At 39.5% G+C, this 16,613-nt stretch overlaps 2 protein-coding genes across 5 annotated transcripts in view; one reads left to right on the top strand and one right to left on the bottom strand.

Annotated features, from left to right (window-relative positions):
• itgbl1 (integrin, beta-like 1) overlaps window positions 1–12,911 on the bottom strand; it is a 54,939-nt gene extending 42,028 nt beyond the window's left edge. Inside the window, exons 1-2 of the mRNA XM_063005841.1 lie at window positions 12,697–12,911; window positions 10,633–10,835 (exon numbers count right to left, since the gene is read on the bottom strand). Coding sequence (XP_062861911.1) covers window positions 10,633–10,835; window positions 12,697–12,911 — 418 coding nt within the window. The remainder of the gene's footprint in view (window positions 1–10,632; window positions 10,836–12,696) is intronic.
• Window positions 12,912–15,748: 2,837 nt separating this feature from the next.
• Window positions 15,749–16,613, top strand: part of nalcn (sodium leak channel, non-selective) — a 95,720-nt gene continuing 94,855 nt past the window's right edge. For 3 of the 4 annotated variants that reach the window (XM_063005840.1, XM_063005839.1, XM_063005837.1), the window contains exon 1: window positions 15,749–15,825. The gene's annotated coding sequence lies outside the window, so the exon portion shown is untranslated. The remainder of the gene's footprint in view (window positions 15,826–16,613) is intronic. The other variant, XM_063005838.1, reaches the window with a different exon arrangement.

The following is a 16,613-nucleotide window of genomic DNA, read 5'->3' as shown; positions in this document are numbered from 1 at the left end:
GCTGGTCTGGACTGCAACACTTACCACTGAGTTCAAAACTGAAACTCAGAAGCAATTTCAAATAAATTTTAATATAAATAGTGTACATAAAGCAGACTGCAACCGGACGGATGGGATGGGACCTTATAAGTGATGCAATTACGACCTCTGCTCCGCATATGCAGGTGAAAGGATGCAGCCGGCTGCTGCACACGTGTCGGAGGGGGCGTGTGTCAGTCTTGGCTCTCCTCAACCAGGGTGGAGATCAACATCAGTAGAGAGGAAGCATAATGCAAATGGTTAATTTTAATTTGAAAATGGAAGAAAATGCATAAACAAAATAATAATAATAATTATAATAAAACTATATTGTTTGGATGATGTCCTTTCTATTAATGCACCCCTGTGTCAAAGCAAGTTTCAATAAGTAAGTTTTATTGCTGAGGAGGAAATCCGTACCGAGCCCTGACCGCAACCCTATTGAACGCCTTTGTGGTGAATTAAAATGTCGATTGCAAACAATGTTTATCTATCAAAGTGTGTGTGTGTGTGTGTTGTAATGGAAACCTATGTAGCACCAATAATATATTTACTCTATCATCTCTGAATGCTAATTACCAAATATGACAATAGCCATCCATGTCTGGGAGTCCAAGAGGACAGAACTATTCCTACTGTCTGAGTGGAGGGGATAATATTCTCTATTTAATAATAATATAATATACATTTAATAAATATAATAATATTATATATTTAATAATATATAATACTGTATTTTTTCTACTAATTATTTACTACTAATGGTTTCCAGTTTAACCCTCAGATTCTTCCAGATTCCCTGATTTTCTTTTACCATGTTATGTTCAGTAGATAGTAAATTATTTGCAAGTGTTTTTTAACTTTTAACTTCCATTGTACCTGAATCCAGCAGGTCTTAATTCTACATTTCTTATATGTTGTGTGTTTTTGATTTACTTTTAACCCTAAAATTTTAGCAATTTAAAAATTCTCTCATAAAACACAGGCCACATTTTCAGTCTCACATATTGATCATAATAACACACTCATTATTCATGATTTCACTGCCCATCAAAATGAAGGAGGGAAAATGGGTGACCTCATGAATTATAAATGTAGTTTTTAGCCTTTAGCCGAGACCTGTGCCATCTTCAATCACTCAGCCTTTTAATCCATCAGGTAAATTTGATGTCTTGTTTAAGGTCTTTTCATCAGTAACAGCAGCCTTGCACTGCTGTAGTATTTACAATGATGCTTAAACAAAATGTCTTGTTTATGAAGTAAAACAATAATTGTTGCAGATATAAAATAATATTTAATAATGCAGAAGTTATACTGGATTTGAGGTATGTAGGTAGGTAGGAGGCTGTGAATAGAATATCAAACAGAAGGGCTGAAATTGGTTAGCTGACCATCATTCATTCATTCATTATTGAATGAATATCCTATTCATGGTCGCGGTGGGTCTGATTCAGTGAGCGCAAGACAGACAACATCTTGGACAGGATGCCAGTCTGTTACAGGGCAAACACACACGCACATTCACACACACTTTCAAACACTCATTTAGTAGCTCCAATTAACCTGACTGCATGTCTTTAGACTGCAGAAGGAAACTGGGGCACCTGAAGGAAGCCCATGCTGACACAGGGAGAACATGCAAATTTCAAACAGAAAGGACCCGGGCTGCTCCACCTGGTTATCAAACTCAGGAGGCGACAGTGCTACTCACTATCAATTGGGCTATTAATCAGAAGATTATCGGCATGAATCTGGGCTCTGCTATGCAGTCACTGTTGGGCCCTTGAGCAAAGTCCTTAACCCTGTCTTCTCCAGTGGCTGACCCTGTGCTCTGAACCCAGAGATATGCGAAAAAAAGAATTGCATTGTACTGTATGTAATGTAATGTGTGTATGTAAATATGATAAATAAAGGCATTCTTCTTTTTCTATTCTTCTATATAATGATGTGAAGTAGTCATGGTGGACCAATTCCTAGAATCAAATGTCTCCACTGTTTACAGGGCTTTACTTCTACTGCTGTCAGGCAGTATTTATGTCAAGAACTGATCCTACAAGCAAAGCCAGCTGCCCTGACATATTAATTGGCACTCGCTTACTGCTTGGAAGGAGAACGTAGACCTTGCTTTCTTCCATGTTCTCACACCAGCAGTCCTTCCCCCGGGGGCTTGGTCTGTCTGAATAAGGGTAGTTTGGCTGGTCTAAGACAGCAGAGCTACGCCTCTGAACTGGATGACTCACCCAGACCAGCTGAGAAGAGTATTTATAGGACATGCATCCTCATCAAACAAATTGTAGATCAGTGATCCATCTCGGACACTAATGGATGTCTGACAATACAGTTGGCCGTTCACCTTGATAGGTGTTGAATTTGTTTAAGTGAGAGGAAATGAGACGAAGGCTTCAGAGCTCGTTAGAAGCACTGATGCAGAAAATATGGATGTGGACTGCTTGTCAGGAAAATAAGAGTATATAATAGAATCTGACTGTGGGAGGGTTTTGATCGCAGGGCAGTATTAATGACTGGAAATACTGATTTATGGATTTATTGCAATCCTGTATGGGCGCTTGGATTGCACAGTGGTAAAGTACACTTCTCCACTACCGTTGAGATCCAGGGATATGAAGTTCGAATCTTAGCAGTGCTATCAGCTGGTCGGGCATCTGCACAGACATAATTGGCTAGTGTCTGAGAGGTGGAGGATGGCTGATACAGCCTAGCCATTAGCTAGGTATACTTGTCAGTACACTCTCAGTGCCAGTCCCAAGTCCGGATAGAAAATAGGAAGGTTGCGCCAGCAAAGACATCTGACGTATACTAGTTTTTTACAGTTTTTTTGGGAACTGGGAACAGTGGTAAAAGGCAGAATTAAAGAAGAATAGGGGCAGAATAAAGACGCCAGAGTAACAAGTTTACTGGGCGAAAGTCGCTTTACAAACAATAACTAAGGCAAGTATCGTACCCACATCCCTAGAGAAGTGCAACATCAACATAACTATCAGTATAAGTGTTTTTGTACTACTGCGACTTCTTTCTAAAAGCGCCATGCCTGTTTGAACTACTTATACCCAGAAACGCTGAGCATCAGTCATCTGGTCACAGTGACCAAAAAAAAAAAAACATTCCTTGCACTCAATTAAATTCCAGGTCCCTCCTTTCATGACTTTTCCTAAAAAAGTGAATTTTATTACCTAGCATGCTTAAATTTTATGGGAGCCCAGGTGGCACAGCGAGATATTACCACCAGCACTGGGATTCCTCAAGTCTCCTAGCAGGCAAACAAAATTGGCCACTAAACCCCTGACTAAAAAGGAGGGCAGGGTCTCCGACACTGTAAGGACCCTGGTTAGTAGCCTGAGGTGCCTGTACAGAAGTGGAGGGACAGGGATATCAGTGCATAACTCTCCATGTGTGAGACTGGCCTCATACACAAATACACCGAAGTATGGGCGAATAAGAAGGGGTCGGTGGACTGTGCATGCGTTGAACGTGATCAAGGTCCCCAGCAGCAGAAGACAAATTAGCTGCACTAAATTAGGGGCGCAGAAGTACATAAGGAAAACCCAAGTGTACAAGAAAGAACATGACCAACTATTTATTGGCTGGAAGTAGGATTTGAAATGGACCTTGGTGCTGTGCAGAACTTAAACACTGTGCCAAAACTGGAAAAAAATTTAATACAGATGTTATTACCACACCTGTAGTACTCGTTATGAAGAAGGTTTTCATGACATGGATATAAGGATATGATTTTATTTATCCAAAGCCACATGTGACATCAAGATCCTAATATATACGTATATACTGTATATACTGTATATATACAGTATATATATATATATATATATATATATATATATATATATATATATATATATATATATACTGTATATATATATATATATATATATACTGTATATATATTTGAAATGGTCACATGAGACTAACTACATCTGCAGTATATATTAAATCCTAATGAGCTTGAGCAGTAAAATAGATTATTCTGATACTGTCTACACAAAATGTGATTAAATCTGAACCACTTTTTCACATTGCTGAGATTAATGTGTTCGTTGTGTACATTTACATCTTCACAGGAAATGAACATTAAATCTGTTATGATGTTCCCTACTGCGGCTTATTATTAATTCATTGCTAACACACAGTGTCCATTCAGGGCCTGTTAATGAGTAGACGTATAGGATGGCACGGTCTGTGGGGTGATTTGTTACACATACACTATTTCATTCTCTGATAAATGTTGGACTTGACTATGGTTATAAAACAAGGTGAATTTTAGCCAGGCAATTACTCAGCTCTTGTTCTGCTCTTATTTTGTCTTGCGGAGCGTGAAATGATTGCTCGCCTGGGCTGTGTCGGGCTCCGAGCGAGATGGAGACACCTGCCTGGGGGTAATAACTCAGCTGCAACAGATAATAGCTCCACCAGACCCGCACCGTGTTTAAGCCAAACCCCTTGTTGCTAATGAGGAGGATCAGAGAAGCTACTGTCAAGTGCCAGGTCCCATCGCACTGCAGTACATTCAGACTGCATGTAGAACTGATTACTGTCCCAGTGTCCGAGTACTGTACCAGTGTTGTCTCCCCAAACTCACACTGGCTTAATGTACAATTTCTGCAATGCACAAGTTACACATCCAGCAAATGTTTGTTTCATCTGACCGTCTTCTTCTTTAAAAGCCTTTTAGTTTGTCCATTTTTTAGCACCTATCTCCAGTCCAGCTTAAAGCGATTGATTTCATCATACCCTAAAACTCTAAGTGGTACCAAAAGGATTTCAAGGCAGATTTGACAGATCAAACCCTTGGCAACCAATTTAAATGTTAAAGTTACTGCACAAGGTCAACTTCTCCAAGAATAAACTTGACGTTCAAGGTGGGTGTATTGTAAAAGAACTGTTAAACCTAAGCCTTTACAGCTAAAAGCCTGACAAACATCTCAAAACAAAGCGTTTTCATTCCCAACTGACCCTCTGACATATCCTAAATAGCACTATTAAGCAAGACTATCACAATCCATCCTCATGAGATTTCTTTTTCTAAAGACCCAAATTCTCTGGTGTTAAACATGCCGTTTGAATTCTGAAGCACAGCTGTATTGACAAGTGTAAATACATTCTGACTCCCTGGATGTCAAGCATTAGAACCAGCTGAGGGTCAGGAGGCAGAGGATGGGGGTGGAGTGTTAAAAAGAACTACAGCCAGCTGTGCAGATGGAAAAGTTCAGGAGAGAGAGTCTGGTACAGAGAAAGGGGAAAACATTGCCACGTTGAACAGAATTAAAGCAAAAGCAGGACATGAAAAAGAAAATAAAACCAACCAGCATAAGGGCTCGTCTGTTGACATAATGCTAATTTGTAGTTGAGGTCAATTTACCTTTATAAATTACATACAGATTAAAACATGTCTGATTTAAAATGAAAGATTTAAAAAAACTGGTAAGGAAAATATACAGTATATGGTCAAAAGTATTTGGACACCTGACCACCAGCTTGTTTCAAAAACAAACATCTATGTGATCTTTTCTGCTACAACAACAGCCCCTCTTCTCAGAAGGCTTCTCACAAGACTTTAAAGTATGTATGTGGGATTTTGTGCCCATTCAGTCAAAAGAGCATTTGTATAGCTGGGCACTGATGTTGGTCCAGAAAGCTTTGACTGATGTTCCAGTTTAGTTTAAAGCTGTTCAGTGGGGTTGAGGTCAGGGCTCTGGGGTTTCTTCATGTCTTTATAGATCTTGCTTTGTTAACAGTGGCACACATGGGCCTTCCCTAAACTGTTGCTTCAAAGTTGGAAGCATATAGTTTTCTTCATATAATTGATTACACTAATTATAGCAATTGTTATGTCTGAAATGAATAAACTGTACAATTACAAGGGGGTGTCCCAATACTCTCCCTAACTCACTCACTTTCTTAACTGCTTATCCAATTAGGGATGTGGGGGAGGGGGGGTGTTGCTGGAGCCTATCCCAGCTTTTCAATGGGCGCAAGACAGTGACACCCTGGACGGGGCGGCAGTCCATTGCTGGGCAGACACACATACACACACACACATACACCTATAGGACAATTCAGTGGGTCCAGTTAACCTGACTGCATGTTTTTTGGACTGAGGAAACCGGAGCTCCCGAAGGAAACCCATGCAGACATGGGGAGAACATGCAAACTCAGGGCAGAAAGGACCCGGACCGCCCCGCCTGGGGATCGAACCCAGGACCATCTTGCTGTGAGGAGACAGTGCTACCCACCGAGCCACCGTGCCGTCCGTGTGCCAAAACTGTGTAATATAAAGTGGTGTAAAACAAAAAGATAACTGGTAAACAGTTAAGGACAATTTAGACTTTGAACATTAGAATTTAATATTCATTAGAATTCTTATTAAAATTGTAGTTTATGAAAAAAAAATCTGTTTCACCTCCATTTGATAAGTACCCACATACCCTGTTAGCACTGGTTTTGGGGTAGAGTTAGAGACTGGAGCTATTTTCTGTAATTATGCACAATGTGTCTTCATCTTCCTCTAGTCTTTTAACAGTGAACACTTTCTGATCACAGGACACTGCTGGCTTTATATTTTTTATATCTTCTATACTACACTCCTCCCAGTATCACTAAATTTTCTTCATATAATTGATTTATTACACCAATTACAGCAATTGTTTTGTCTGAAATTAGAAAGGGGGTGTCCCAATACTATGTAATATAAAGTGATGGAAAACAAAATTATATTTCGTAAACACTAGCAGTTAAGGACAATTTAGACTTTGAACATTAGAATTTCATAAGATTCTTATTAAAATCAGTAGTTTGTTTTAAAAAATCAAGTACCCACATACCCTGTTAGCACTGGTTTTGGGGTAGAGTTAGAGACTGGAGCTATTTTCTGTAATAACACAAAATGTGTCTTTATCTTCCTCTAGTCTTTTAAGAGTGAACACTTTCTGATCACAGGACACTGCTGGCTTTATATGAGGGATCTTCAAAAAGTTTCAGCACTTTTATATTTTCAGTGGAAACAGTGAGGGTGGGAGGAGTAGTAATTGGTCGTGTCTGAAAACTGAGAGAGAGCTTATAGTCCGGATTTAGCACCATCTAATTTCCACCTTTTTGGACCATTTAAAGAAGCTTTAAGGGAAAGAAGATTTTCATGTGACGATGATGTGAAAGCAGCGGTCCATCAGTGGCTACTCGGTCCACCAAAAACATTTTTGCTGATGGCGTTAAAAAGTTGGTACGACGCTGGGAAAAATGCATTGGAAGGTGACTGTAGAAAAGTGATGTCATTTGTTTTAGAAATTCTTAATAAATAGAATTTGAAAAAAGTGTGGGATCTTTTTGAACCCTAGTATTTTTGGTTGGAGCACTACACTCCTCCCAGCATCAACACTGATGCGCCTGGTACGCTTGTAAATGTGCCTCAACCTGATGCTACTTCAAAGTTAATAGGCATGGAAGCATCTATAATGCCATTTTTAGTCGCAGAAACGATACCTCTTTGGTTTTTAAGCTAATATCAGCCATCTGGTTTAAAAGATGAGACATGAAGTGTTTTGTCTGAAATAGCACAGATTAGGCTTGACATTAGTACACAATAAGTCCTGATTCATATATGGCCTCCATTTGCAGTGTGCAGAACCGTGAATGAAAGCTTATTATCAGCTGGCAGCCCAGGCTCGCTTTCAGAACCGGGCAAAGCTAATGAACTCTTCACTGGCTCCCAACCTGTCTCCACAAATAAATCACTCTGTCTCTCTTCACATATCTCCATTATTGTTTCTCTGCACCTACAGTAGATTGTTCCACAGAGCAAATAGTGGCTGGAACAAAAAGACTGAAGTGTTTTTCTATTTCAATGAAATCTGTCAAGTGGCCTATATTAAGGGCATAGAACTCAAGGACGGCGTTTTTTTTCTACAGTCAATGTGACTCACAATACACACATGCCGTAACACTAATACGACGAGTAAAAGACCAACTAGCATAGCGAACCAGACTATCTCTAACAAGAATAAACCTCCAATGAAAGTTTAAGGATGTTTTGATTTCAGGGTGGGTGGAGACAAAGTTGTTCCTGTGCGGGTTCAAACTTTTATAAGACAATTTGTGCCTCTAAATCAGAGCTCACTGACTTTTGGTTGGCACATCAGCCTAACACGCTCACCCACCACACCAGAATATTTAAGCTCTCCAGTTTCTCAGCTGTGCTACTGACCTGGTGGGGCATCCTACAAACACAACTGGCCGTGTCTGAGGGAGTGAAGGACAGGTGAGGTTTCTCCTTGCTGGTGATGCGATATGCGATTCCTGGGACTTGTCAGGTTGCCGACAGAAGTGGTCGAGGATTCACACGGAGTATAGTGTGACTGAGTGCATATGTGTCATAGGGGGCATGTGCAAGTCTGGGGCTTTCTTTGCCCAGAGTGGGTGCTGTAAGCAGCAGAGGAATTACAATAGGGAATCGGAAACGAGTCAATTGGGAAAAAATTGGGGCAAAACATGACCAAAAGACTAAAGACTAAATCTGAGACTAAATCATGCTGTGTTACAAACCACACCCTACTGTACTAAATAGTATATCTAAATCGTGTTTTAGTCGTACACTAGTGTACACCATGTAGTGTAGTAGTACACATGGACACAAGTATCAGAACAGCTCTTTTAATTTTAAAATTCATGTGTTTCAGACACAACAATTGCTAACAAGTGAAATAATTCAATTATATAAAGGAAATGATATACTTCCACATTTGCAGCAACAGTTTAGTTCCCTGTCCAAGCATGACTGTATCCCTGTGCACAAAGCAAGATCTATAAATGCATAACACCCGCACAGAGCCTGCACAGAATGTCCTGGCCCCACTCAACAACTTTGGAATGAACTGGAACATCAGCTAAGGCTTCCTCGACCAACATCTGTGCCAAGCCATACAAATGCTCTCATGACTGAATGGGCACAAGGTCCCACAGAAATTCTCATTCATAGTCAAAGAGAAGCATTCTCAGAAGAGCAGCTGCTCTCACAAACAGGTCACATTTGACTTTGGAATGGGATGTTCAACAAGCTGATGGTCAGCTGGTCAAATACTTTTTAAGGTGTTAGGTTTTATCCTTTCCTCTGTTTACTGACAGTGTGGAGTCTGTCATTTTCAAGTCCATGTGGGTTTAATTCCACTTCCACAAAATATACCAGTAGACGTACTGACTTTTTGAAAAAAGGTTTATTAGGCTGTGCATGTACAGTGGTACCTTGAAACTGTCAATTGGTTCTGGGACCTGTTAATGCATTTGGTCCCATTTTAGGTTTATTTTAAATAATGGGGTTGTTTTTGACACTTATACACTGAAAATAACACAAATATAATATAAAAACACTGAAATAAAAATCTGACTCTCAGAACCTCGAGTTGTAACACAAGTTTAAAAGTGAAACAGGACAAAAATCCAGATAAACACACATACATGTGGAGCTTTCAGAGTGAATCTGATGGTTATTCCACACAAATGCAGTTACGTCTCATATGCACACTTTGATGACGTATTACTGCACCGCTCAAGCTGAGTGCTGAGCAAAGCGACTGTTCATTGTTAATTAGAAAATACTCGCACTCACTTTCTTAACCGATTATCCAATTAGGGTTGCGAGGGGGGGGTGCTTTTCAATGGCCGCAAGGCACACAGTAACACCCTGGACGGGGCGCCAGTCCATCACAGGGCAGACACACACACACACACACACACACACACATTCACATATAGGGCAAATTAGTGTCTCCAATTAATCTGACTGCATGTTTTTGGACTGTGGGAGGAAACCGGAGCTCCCAGAGGAAACCCACACAGACCCGGACAGCCCCGCCTGGGGATCGAACCCAGGACCTTCTTGCTGTGAGGCGACAGTGCTACCCACCAAACCACCATGCCGCCCAGGTAAATAGTAGATGCAAACTGGAAATGGTAGATGCAAACTGAACTTAAACTGAGTTTAAGGGAAACGTTGAGTTTAAGGGTACAAATATCTCGACAAAGGGCGTTGAGTTTCAAAGATTTTGAGTTTAGTGGACATAGAGTTACGAGGTACCAAATTATGCCAACAATATAATTTCATAGTGCAGGAAAAAACATGTTTTGAGAACGTAGAGTACTGTAAAAGTTGTCAGCAGTGTGCGAATAATAGCAAAAATGTTAGTAGAATTTGAGAAGGTATTCATGCTCATTAACCAAATGGACGGTTTCTGTGAGCTCACAGTATAAATACTGAAACAGTACCAAGCTCAAGGTCTCACTACTTACCAGAATAAAGGCGCAAGAGTGGCTTTAAAAGCAGCAGCATCTCATTCTTTCAAAAATCAATCTGCATCAAAAGAACTTCTTTGAAATGCTTTGTTTGATTGAACGAGATCTCAGTGAAACTGAAATGAGCTCTCTGTCACTAATGACAAATGGAAGATCAAAAGCTTACACCGAGCATGGACAAAAGTCTAGCTGGTGTTCTTTTCAGAGCCTCATATTGGATCCTGATGTGCGTGCTAGGTCAGTGCAGGCTGAATGAAAGCCATATGTTAGTCATTTGGAAGGGTCTGTGATAGTACTTACCACCGCAGGTCTTCCCGTCATATGTTGCACAGACCCAGTCATGGCATTCGCACCGTGGGCCGTAGAACTTCCCAGGCTCAGTGACTTGACATATGCAGACCCCGCACGTACATTCTCCCCTCCCGCTGCAGATTAGGCCGTCGGAGGTCCGGCAGCGTCTTTGCGATGCCTCGGTGGAGAGTTTACACCCACCACCCACATGCCTGAAACATACACAGTGTTGTGCCAGTTCACAGCTTTTCTGAACTAGTTCAAGTTCAGTTCATACATGCTCAAAGTGAACAGTTCATGTTCAAAGTTCACAATTTTAATTCTGAACTAGTTCAAAGTTCAGTTCATTTTACTTTTTTCGTGAGATATTCAAATAAATACTTTTTTTCACACTACAAGCTAGAAATCACTATACGTTCTTTGAAACTGCTCATTGTAGACATTTGCTCATGACACTGCAATTGTGGGTTTCTTACCAGGTGATGAAACTTGCAGCAGTACAGACAAGGTAGACCAGTTCTATACTTAGTGCAATGAAATCTACCAGCATTTAATTAAAAAAAGAATATATAATATGAAATATGTATATATTATTTGATATATATGATATTATATATACATATGTGTGTGTATGAAATGAAACTATTGAATGAAGGTAATGAAGGCAAAACTCAAAGGCACAAAAAACTTTATTTTTAAGGAAACTGCGATGCATTGCGCACACAATGTCAAAACCATTTCTGTCTGGTGATACATGATTTAAGCGGCACCAGCGAGAATACAGGAGGGAGGAACTTTCTCTCGTTGCGTTTCAAAAGAGAAAACAGATGTCACTCAGTTTTCAATGGAAAACAAATTCCAACGTTCATTTACAGTGATGTCTGCCGTTCATGACACATAATATGAACTAATTCACGTTCAAGTTCTTTATTAAAAATGTGTTGCGTTCAGTTCAACGTTCACGAAAAAATGAGCGTGTTCAATGAACGCGTTCTTTTGAACTCGTTCACGCACAACACTGAACATACATAGTGCTCATTTACCCTTCTGACCTGTGGACCCATGGGTAAAAGAAAAATACAGGAAATGTCTCGGAATGTTGGTGATTCTTGCAGGTGTTTTTTTTCAGATATTAATAACCTAACTTCATAAGGAATATACTTACCCATATTTACTCCTAATCAAGAGATAAGGGTGTATTTTGGTTTTCTTTTATATGCTTTTATATGCATTTACATTTTGTCAGCCCCAGGTCAACAGCTGTCACTGTAGGTAATATTTACAAATTGACCATATTTTTCGTAAAATTCACCATGTTCATTCATTTGGTACAAAAAAAAATCGTCATTTGTCATTTTTATTAAAGCATATGCTTTGATGACTTTAAGCAGGTGGATTTAAGATGGTCTTAACATTTGCAGCCGTGATTCACTAATTATAAATACTGAAATTTTAAAAACTAAGACATTCTGTTTTTAACTATCTTATTAATAGTAATTAATTTATTTGATGTTTAAAAACATTGCACTGAATTCTAAAATGCATTTCAAAAAAAGCATTTACACTAGTGTTCTCAGATGTTTGGCCTCCCACATAGCTAATTTAAAGATGATACATGGGTTTTCTAAAGACATTTTACCTTTCTTTGCTACCTTCTTATTATATATGCCACTGTAGATAAGTGTTTGTATTGTAAGAACAGGAAAAACATAGTAGAGTTCATCTGTAGCAAGATTGAAAACAGCAAATGTGAATTTTGGCAGAACAGAGAAAGTTCCCATAAAGTTTTTATTAAAGTTCAAATTCTTTTAGTGCCACGTTTGAGTGTGCCGGAAAGACAAAACTGAATCCTAGTGAGGGAGAAAAAGCACAGACTAAAGTCAAAAAAAACTTTTAACTCTACACATATTTAAAACACAAATCAACCAGCAATCAGAATTAGGTATGAAATGAAGTACAAGATGCTGTGACTGTCCAATCCCTTAATCATCTTTCCAGTGTAAACAAAAGCTTGCAAGTCAGCAAAACTAAGAACAAAAAGCACACGAATAAAAATAAAGTTGCTTTACTCACCTCAGTGATTGTGCTAAACTTTCCTCAACAGCCAAAATCAACATAAAAAGTGAAGTTATAAGGATGGAGTTCACCAAAACCTCTGTATTCATGTTTAGATCCCCACATGAAACCTGAAGTGAAAAGCCTTGAGGAATTTTCACTTTCCCAGGCAGAGGGAAAGCGGGCTGGCCAAAACCAGCTCCAGCCCTTTGAGGGCCAATAGCACTCTCCATGCAAGTGCCTTTCATTAGTTTTAACTCCTGCTGCAGAGGAGGGAGGTGGATCGAGAGGTTTCATGCCAAAAATGAAAATGTAGTTACTGTGCGGAAACATATTTAGATCATTTGCATGTATAAACTTATTATTTATTTATCTATTAGGATTTTAACGTCATGTCTTACACACTTTAGTTACATTCATGACAGAAACTGTAGTTACTCGATACACAAGATTCATCACTTCACAAGTTAAATGTCAAAGAGTCATCGGCAATCTTGTATCTCCAGTTCACCTCACTGCATGTCTTTGGACTGTGGGAGGAAACCAAAGCTCCCGGAGGAAACCCAAGCAGACACAGGGTGAACATGCAAACTCCACACAGGCATGGCATGATATATAAAACAATTTCTTTTTTCTTCATTTTATCAACTGCTTTACCTTGGTCTGGTTAAGTTTGATGTATAACTTTCTCTTTGCGTGGTGGGAGTTTCAGGTTGCATTTCTTGATGTAGAGGTGGACTGTGTTGTGTAAAAACAGTTTTTTGAAGTTCAGCAGAGCTAAGTAGCGTGACTGCTTTTTATGCAATGCCATTAGAGGATTTTAAAAATCATGCATATTCAGCTGTAATTTCTGGCCTTGACTCACACAGCTATTATTTTACCAATATTATGCACACTAGATGGTAAAATGCCTAATTTGAAAAAACAAAAACAAACAAATCTGTTGATGCATGCTCAATAATCCAGGTACACAAATCCACAAAGTTGAATCAGTTCATCTGGACACAAGTTTGTTGTAGAGATACGTTTCGTCACTCAATCTGAATGACTTCTTCAGTCTGAGCTTGTGTTGAATACCCCAACCTTATATGCAGTTGATTTGCAAAAACAAATTTGCAAAAACAAACAAACTAGTTCTAGCTCTGCATTAGTATTTAAAATTGACCAACTGTTTTAAATATTGGCCAACATTTATTATCTATAGATTTCTTTTTCTAGTATCTATTTCTAGTTAGCTGTTTGGCTTGACCTGGGTTTTTTGTCAAATGTTTGTTTGGCTTGTGTCGAGTTAGCCATGTGTTTTAATGTTGCCTGTTTAACTTGGCTGAAATGTAGTCATTTGTTTGACTTCTGTCCATTTTGCTTGGCCCAAGTTAGCTGTTTGTTTGAATTTAGCTTTTTTGGCTTGGCCCACATAGCTGTTTGTTTGAATTTAGCCTGTTTGGCTTGGCCCACAGTAGCCGTTTGTTAGAATTTAGCCCGTTTGATTTGGCCTGGGCTTGATGTTAGATTTCTGTTGTTTGACCTATTGTGAATAAGCCATTTATTTAAATTCTACCTGTTAAACTTGGCCAGAGATAGTAATTTGTTTGCATTTTGCCCATTTAGCTTGGTCCACTTGTTTTAATTATTTCAGTTTGACTTGGTTCATGTTAGCTGTTTGTTTAAATTCTGCTTGTCTGGCTTAGCCTGAGTTACCCTCACTTGTTTACCCTCTGCAGGCAAACGACAAGTTGTTCCATGGACACCCTAATGCTAAAACTGAACACTGTTTCTCACTACTAGTGTCACGTCCTGGAAGCACTGCTAATATTGTTCAGGTGTCCGCCCCACTATTCAATGTTCCATAGCTTGGTTAGCTGGTGAATGTCAGATTTGGCACTCCCAGGATGCCTTGTGCCTTGTAAATAAATGCAAATAAAAGAGTAACAGTAGACTAAAATGTTATTTATGGTGTGTTACTGTATTATAATCACAGTTTTGTTATTTTATGTGAATAATATAATACCTTTATTTGTCATATGTACATATATAGACATGCAGTACAACAACGAAATTCTTAATTCACATATCCCAGCTAGTTTGGAAGCTGGGGTCAAAGTGCAGGGTCAGCCATTGTGCGACGCCCCTGGAGCTGAGAGGGTTAAGGGCCTTGCTCAAGGACCAAACAGTGGCTGCATGGCAGAGCTGGGATTCGAACTCTCAACCTTTCAGTTGATAGCCCAAAGTGCTACCCACTAGGCTAACACTGTTCCCTATTAATGCCCATTGTGTTGTGTAAATACCATTTTCGCGTGTTATACTGATATTAATTATCCTAGTTGAAAGTGCTGCTTTGATTCACCCTTGATTCACATTAAGACCAATTTTACTTTTAACAAAATAAGTAAAACCTCCTTTCTGGACTTGGTCCTTGTTTATGCTAAACACTGGTTCTTGTCTATGCCGACACTACATTATTATTAGTAGTATTAATTCTTAATATTCTAAATTACTGAAGCAAACTACCCCCTTTGTTATGTAAAGCACTTACATTTATATTCATGTGGGGCATGAGGGCAGTTGTAGCCTAGTGGTTATGGTACTGGACTAGTAATCAAAAAGGTCGCTGGTTCAAGCCCCGTCACTGCCAGGTTGTTACTGTTGGGCCCTTGAGTAAGGCCCTTAACCTTCAATTGCTTAGACTGTATACTGTCACAGTACTGTAAGTCGCTTTGAATAATAAATGTAATTTGTCTAGTTAAACTAGAGTAAGGTAATGTTCACTTTGGAAGCATTTTTGTAAGGCGCTCTGGATAAGGGGGTCTGCTAAATGCTGGAAATGTAAAGATTTATATTTATAGCTCACTGAGGAAAAAATGGTTACAACAGTTTAACCAATCTCATCGTTTAGTATAATAATATGGGTGTGAGAACTTGTGGTAAGGCAAAGGGGCTAAAACAATAACATTTAAGAGGCCCCTAAATTCCTAGCGGCTCCTCTGTATAATACCACTGAGTCGAGTTGAACAAAGAGCCGTTTGGTAGCCGAAAGAACCGATTCTTCATATCGAGCCGAGCCGATTGATATGATTCACTAAGAGGACCCGGGATGTCTATCACTAGTAAGGAAGCGCTACCACGCTAAGCAGTACAGACACCGCGTCAGTAAGTAAAATAATACATGTATAATGTTTATTTAGCGGTGCTGTGAATGTAGGTTTCTGTTTTTTTAGAGAAACAGCGTGTATTATTCAGCCATTTACCTTCTCATAGCTGGAAGTACCAGCGGCTAAGCGCGGACTAGGCCGGGTTTCAAATAATCCTCTTTACTACCGAATTACAGTCGCTTTCCCCCTGTTTGTATTCATCTCTGTAATGTAGGTGTGTATTCGCTAATTTAACATGATTACACGTGTTTTATAATGAGTTTTATAAGAGTGTTTTTACGTTATCTGCCTTTAAAGCGCTCCGTGTCTTAGCCTCGCTGGTCATCTGTTGTCATGGTAACCGTGCGGATGTTGATCCGTGATGGGGGATTTTGGTCAGTCGTGTACATGTACGTCGCAGTTCTAAGGTCAAAGCAGTTTATTCATTCATCTTTAGAAACAGATTTTTATACTGATCATGCTCGTGGTGCGTACGGAGCTGATCCACTGATCCCTGCTAGTGCGGTTATTATTTATAGATGTGTAGTGCAGGAAGATTCTGTCCTGAGGCCTATCAGAGTTAACCTACTACATGGTCTGATGTACTAATCACGATTTTTTAAATGTTATTCATGATTGGGGGTGGACAGTTGTGCTGTGGGTAGTGCTGTTAGCACACAGCAAGAAGGGCCTAGGTTCAATTCCCCAGCCAGGTGGCCCGGGTCCTTTCTTTTCTGCCTTTCATGCAATTAATCAGATCCACCCTGACTAGAATAAAGCAGTGAAAATAGACAATGATTGAATGAA

This window comes from Trichomycterus rosablanca, chromosome 12 (assembly GCF_030014385.1).
Source record: "Trichomycterus rosablanca isolate fTriRos1 chromosome 12, fTriRos1.hap1, whole genome shotgun sequence".
Taxonomy (NCBI): domain Eukaryota; kingdom Metazoa; phylum Chordata; class Actinopteri; order Siluriformes; family Trichomycteridae; genus Trichomycterus; species Trichomycterus rosablanca.
The sequence above is the reverse complement of the archived record's forward strand: the minus strand, read 5'-3'. Positions and strand labels throughout refer to the sequence as shown.